The sequence below is a fragment of the Xenopus laevis genome, chromosome 6L (assembly GCF_017654675.1).
Source record: "Xenopus laevis strain J_2021 chromosome 6L, Xenopus_laevis_v10.1, whole genome shotgun sequence".
Taxonomy (NCBI): Eukaryota; Metazoa; Chordata; class Amphibia; order Anura; family Pipidae; genus Xenopus; species Xenopus laevis.
In genome coordinates this window covers 37,050,429-37,056,428 of record NC_054381.1, presented here as the reverse complement: position 1 = coordinate 37,056,428, position 6,000 = coordinate 37,050,429, and the positions used below count along the sequence as shown (strand labels likewise).

At 36.4% G+C, this 6,000-nt stretch overlaps 1 protein-coding gene across 1 annotated transcript in view; it reads left to right on the top strand.

Moving 5' to 3' along the window:
- The first annotated feature begins 1,772 nt into the window (after window positions 1-1,772).
- meox2.L (mesenchyme homeobox 2 L homeolog) overlaps window positions 1,773-6,000 on the top strand; it is a 65,823-nt gene continuing 61,595 nt past the window's right edge. Inside the window, 1 exon segment of the mRNA NM_001171982.1 lies at window positions 1,773-2,280. Within this exon segment, the coding sequence (NP_001165453.1) occupies window positions 1,773-2,280 (508 nt within the window).

The following is a 6,000-nucleotide window of genomic DNA, read 5'->3' as shown; positions in this document are numbered from 1 at the left end:
TCTATTTCCTAAATAGGTGGAATATATATACTTTTACACACACAGACATGTAATTGCGTATTCAATTATGGGATCCCTTATCCAGAAACCCATTATCAAGAAAGCTCAGAATTAAGGGAAAGCCATTTCCCACAGAGTCCATTTTAAGCAAACAATTCTACGTTTTAAAAATGATTTCATTTTTCCCTGTACAGGTATGGGATCCGTTATCCAGAAACCCATTATACAGAAGCTCAGAATTATGGAATGGCCATCACCTATAGACTCCATTTTATCCAAATAATCCAAATTTTAAAAAATGATTTCCTTTTTCTCTGTAATAATAAAACAGTAGCTTGTACTTGATCCCAACTAAGATATAGTTAATCCTTATTGGAACCAAAACCAGCCTATTGGGTTTATTTTATGTTTAAAGGTTTTTCTAGTCGATTTAAGGTATGAAGATCCAAATTACAGAAATATCCATTATCTGGAAGCCCCCGGGTCCTGAGCATTCTGGATAACAGGTCCCATACCTGTAATAATAAAACAGTAGCTTTTACTTGATAGATAACTAAGCTTCATAAATCCATATTGTTGGCAAAACCAAAAAAAATCATGTTTAAATCACTTTTAGCAGACTACTATGATAATCCAAATTATGAAATGATCCCTTTTTCCAGAAAACCCCAAGTCCCAAGCACTCTAGATAGTAAATTCTATAGTAGAATCTATTTGATTCTATTTGCACTACACACTAGGCTTCTCTGTCGCCGTGAAAGGATCAGTATTTGTCCTTATGAATAAGACAATATTGCGGTATTGTGCGGTAAGCAGTAGTCAGAGCAGATTTCAGGGACAAAACATCTGAAAAACACAGGTGTGACTTTTTACTTGGGAAAACACACATGTTTCCTATTTACTAAGAGGATGTTACATCTTCCTATTTCTCAAAACAATTTTCAGAGAACATTAGGTTATACATTAGTCAGAAGTGTGAATTCTCATAAAACAACTCACACATGTATAATGCTCACTTCCCAGTATAGAATTGTGTATATGTGCACACTCGTTGGTATAGAGTTACAATTTATTTTAGCTTGCAGGGTATTCTAGGTGTTATATATTCAATAACAGTTGGCTGATGGTTACAGGCTTGACATCCCTTAGTTAAAACTATATTTTGTGTCATATAAAACTACACAGACCGCTTGCATCAAACTTCTGGAATAGCTCTATTCTTTTCCAAATACTGCTACAGGCGAATACGTTTTTATTTTTTTCAGCTGTGAAATTGTGTCATTATATAAATGACTAAGACCTACGTGCCGTTTCTGCGTGTCCATATTAGCAATGGTCAGAAGCCTTTTCAGTTTTACATAGACAGTGCAGTGATGCTGTCGCAACTTGGAAGGATCTGTGAGTGCTAAAGTTTTGGAGAGAGTTTGTGGTCAGTACTGTGTTGCTAAGACAGCCCCCAGCTCACATTACACACTATTTATATCCTCTCTTAGCTGTTCCCCCATTAAAGCAGCTCCTTGGGACCACCTTCTGTTGGCTTTAACCTCTCCTACTCTTGACATCTGAGCAGCTCTGCAAAAGCTCATCTTGGTCAGAGCAAACTGTTTAAGCACAGGAGACTGGCCACCAGGCTGAAGACCTGGATTATCTGATCTGTACTGAAAGTGTGCCGTTACTGTTTGGGAAAAATATCATTTTACAGTAGAAAGTGACAGCGTTGTGGAGTTTAATCCTGCCAGAATCTCAAGCCTGAAACTTGAAACTTGCATGCCATGGAACACACACTATTTGGCTGCCTGCGCAGCCCTCATGCCACCTCTCAGGGCTTACATCCCTTTGCCCAGTCTTCTCTTGCCCTCCATGGAAGATCCGACCATATGTCCTATCCTGATTTATCCTCGTCTTCGTCCTCTTGCATATTAACTGGCTATCCCAATGAGGAGGGCATGTTTGGGAGTCAGCATCACAGAGGACATCATCATCACCATCACCACCATCATCATCATCACCAGCAACAGCAGCACCAGACCTTGCAATCAAATTGGCACATTCCTCAGATGTCATCTCCTCCTGCCTCTACCAGACATAGCCTTTGCCTTCAGCAGGACTCGGGACCTCCAGATCTAAGTGGCAGCCCCTCTATTTTGTGTTCAAACACATCTAGCCTGGGCACTAACAACTCAACGGGTGCAGCTTGTGTGACAGGGGACTATGGCAGACAGAGCCTCTCCCCTGCAGAAGCAGAAAAGAGGACTGGTAAAAGAAAAAGTGACAGTTCAGGTAAGGATCTTTGTGTTTACAATGTCCCAGCATGCAGCAAAAAAGGAAATCTTTATTAGCTGGTAAATTATCAAGCTGCAAAAAATTTTATTGGATCGGCATATCGCTTATACATTGCATTGCATTGCAGAGAGTAGTACAGTGGTGCAAAACTCTCCTTTTCTGTATGCCCTGGACATGCCATTAGCATCCATGTATACTGAAACTGCTTCTGACAGTTAAAATTGGACGGAGAGGGGTTTTTTTTTCTTTTGCTCCGTTGCTCAGAGATTTGTGTCCGTGCTCACTGGCTAATACATTTAGCAGTTGAAATAATACTAGCGAGACACTTGCTACAGTAACTAGCATGTATACAATACAGAATGTACAGCCTGCTTACACTATAGGAATGTTATAGAAACAATGCAAGCCAAATCGCAAGTGAAAAGTTGCTATTTAAACTTGCGTACTTTATTACAATTGGACGGACAGAAACAGTTCCCTTTTTTCAAAGCTTTCCTAATGTATTCCTATATTCCCATTAGCATCAATAGAATATAGCATTTCTTTAGTAAGCAAGATTTAATCCAAGTATAATATTTTCATATTTAATTATTGACATTATCCTCCAGAAAGCAGTGCTGCCCTCCATCTTTATTCAGCCTGTTGCAGTATCCCTGCAGTATCATCACAATGAATGGAGATCACTTGTTGACTTCTAAGCGGCCTAACCATTACGTTTACAAATACAATTATACAGCAGATAACAAGATAATTGTTTAGGCTGCCCATTCTCCGTTTTGCAGGCATACAATAGACATATTTCATCCCAGAACAGCTATTTTTTTTTTTTTGCCTGTCCCAGAAACTGCAGAAAAGTGTTAATTATATTATCAGCTAACACCTCCTCTGGGAAAGCCATACACACAGTATGCACCAAATTAAGAGTTTAATTAACAAAGTGCAAAGTGATGGGTCATATTTGATTTAATTTCAACATCAGACACTTTTGTGTCTTTAGTGTATTTACATCACTTTCACTGACCAGAATCTTTATCCAACTATAATAACAACGATAATAACTTCTCCATCATACGTGAAATACCAGACATAACACTAAAATCATCTTTTCCATTTAAAATGGCTATTAATTAACAGAAATACAATATACACTTACCTTTCATATCAGCAGCATAGGAAAGATCCCACAGTGTCATGCTAAAGATAAACATAATTAAAAACATGTACAGATATGGGGTTTATTATCCGGGAACCTGTTATCCAGAAAGCTCCAACTTACAAGAAGGCCGTCTCCCAAATAGTCAATTTTCTCCAAATAATCCAAATTTTTTAAAAATGATTCCCTTTTTCTCTGTAATAATAAAACAGTACCTTACTGTATATTTGAATATTATATTTGTATATTTGATGCAAATTAAAAAATATTATTCATCCTATTGGTTTTATTTAATGTTTACATGATTTTCTAGTAGATTTAAGGTATGATGATCCAAATTAGAGAAAGATCCATTGTCCAGAAAACCTCAGGTCCCCAGCATTCTGGATAACAGGTCCCATTTCCTTATTCATTAATGATTGCTTATAGAAATGAATATCTAATTTTATGCACTAATATTATGCCATAATTTGGATCTACTAGAAAGTCCTGTAAACTTTAAATAAACCCAATAGGCTGGTTTTGCTTCCAATAAGGATTCATTATATCTTAGTTGGGATCAAGTACAAGGTACTGTTTTATTATTACAGAGAAAAAGGAAATCATTTTTAAAAATGTGGATTAATTTGATAAAATGGAGTCTATGGGAGACAACATTTCCGTAATAAGGAGCTTTCTGGATAAAGGGTTTCCGGATAACAGATCCTATACCTGTATGTATAGATACATATATATCTGTTTATTTGATTCTCCAGTGTGTGTGAAGTTATTCAGTGGAGTAGCTTTATCCTGCCATAAGATGATGACGAGAGATAAGTGCAACTGTAATAACTTTCAGACGAGTGGCCAGTGGATTAAGTGAAAGCTAAGTCATAATTTGAGATGACCATGCTTCCAAATTCCTCATGAAGTCTTATGAGATATTGTGATTGGGATGAATGATTATACAATAGTTATGAGACATGAATGACAAATGAGTAATCCATGACATATGCTTGACCTTATTTTTCTTCCAGGCTTTGGGGCTTTTAAACAAGACAACTTTTCAAAAGTTATTATTCCAACGTTTAATTAGTCTGTCTAGGTATGCAATACTTTTAAACCTCTCTCTCTCTCTTTTTTTTTCTTCCACTATTTCATCAGTTTGGGGAAGATAACATTGGCAAGCGTTTAAAAGAAAATAAATTACCAGGAAATCTATACCTAATCACAGAGCAAAAATGACAAACTAGCTTCATTAACCATGGTGTATCCAATAACTGGGTCCTGGTGAATTTGAAAAACTGCTGTTCTTTCTTTCTAGTCACTTCACAAACAATTGTTTTAAGGGCATTTGGTTTCTGGAAAAATGAAAGGACAGCTTTGTGAAACAGTATACCTATCCAAATTATACAATCTAGAGTCAAAGTTAATGGCCCAGACCGTGTCCTATCCATTATATGTGCATATTTTGACAAAGAAAAATCTAAAGTGTGGCCGTCTAGGGGTTGCTGAACTGCACTCATCAGCTTGTAGCCTTTGGCTATGGGGCGAATGCTGTAGCTGCAGTTTATCAATAGCTGGAGGGCCCCAGGTTGGAGGTCAGTCCTGTAACATAATTTCCCTTTATGTTTTATACTGTGTAATAACTTTGAAGCTTCATCCATCACTCAGTTACTTTTTGTGCTGGGATTAGATTTGATGAGAATTCCGCCTATATGTTTTAATACATGTAAGTGATGATAAAAACCTGGTACTTATAATTAAGCCTGCTTTGGTCAGTGATACCCTTTAGCAGACCACCAGAATAGCAGCTCGAGAAAAAAGGGCAATTACGATAATCCTTATCATACCCTTTCAGCCATCTGCGCAGTTAAAAAGTTTTGCATTCTGTCTGCAGTATCATGTAGAATTAGGTTAAGGTCTAACATTACAAGCTACAATCAAAGGGCTTTCCTCTGGGACCAATAAGGAAATTAGTACTTTGCCCTCCACAATATTTTAAAAAACGGTGTGGAATATGCTATATAAACATTGATATGCATTTTAGAGCACATTTATTTAATCTGTACTGTCTTTTATCCAATTAGGATTTCCAGTGATCACAATTCTAACAATCCCCTGGCAATTTCAGTTATTTTTTGATGCATTTTGTTCAAACTGCGTAGTTAACTGCACCTACACCTTAAACCAAAATGTTTTAATATTTTTCTAATAGTCAAAAATGAAAAAAAATCTCTTTTCCTTTGTATTTTCACTGACATGGCATTCGTTTTAAAACAGGTATGAATTAATTAATATAGGTTAAAAAATATGATTTCATTCTGATAAAGTCTGAAATAAGGGGTTTTTTTTTCACATGTAATCCCACAGACAAATAAATAGTTTTCTTTAAAGAATGTGTTAAAGAAACACATTATATGCATGTATTTATTTATCCAGAGAATTCATCAAAATGAGCAAGCAAGAAACAATTCTGGTTGGTGTTTGTGGAGTAATGATTAGAGAATTTATAGGGAACACTCTCTTGTTCTGTGGATTAACGTGTCCCTGAAATTCCTAAATTGTTCAGAAATTTAACATAA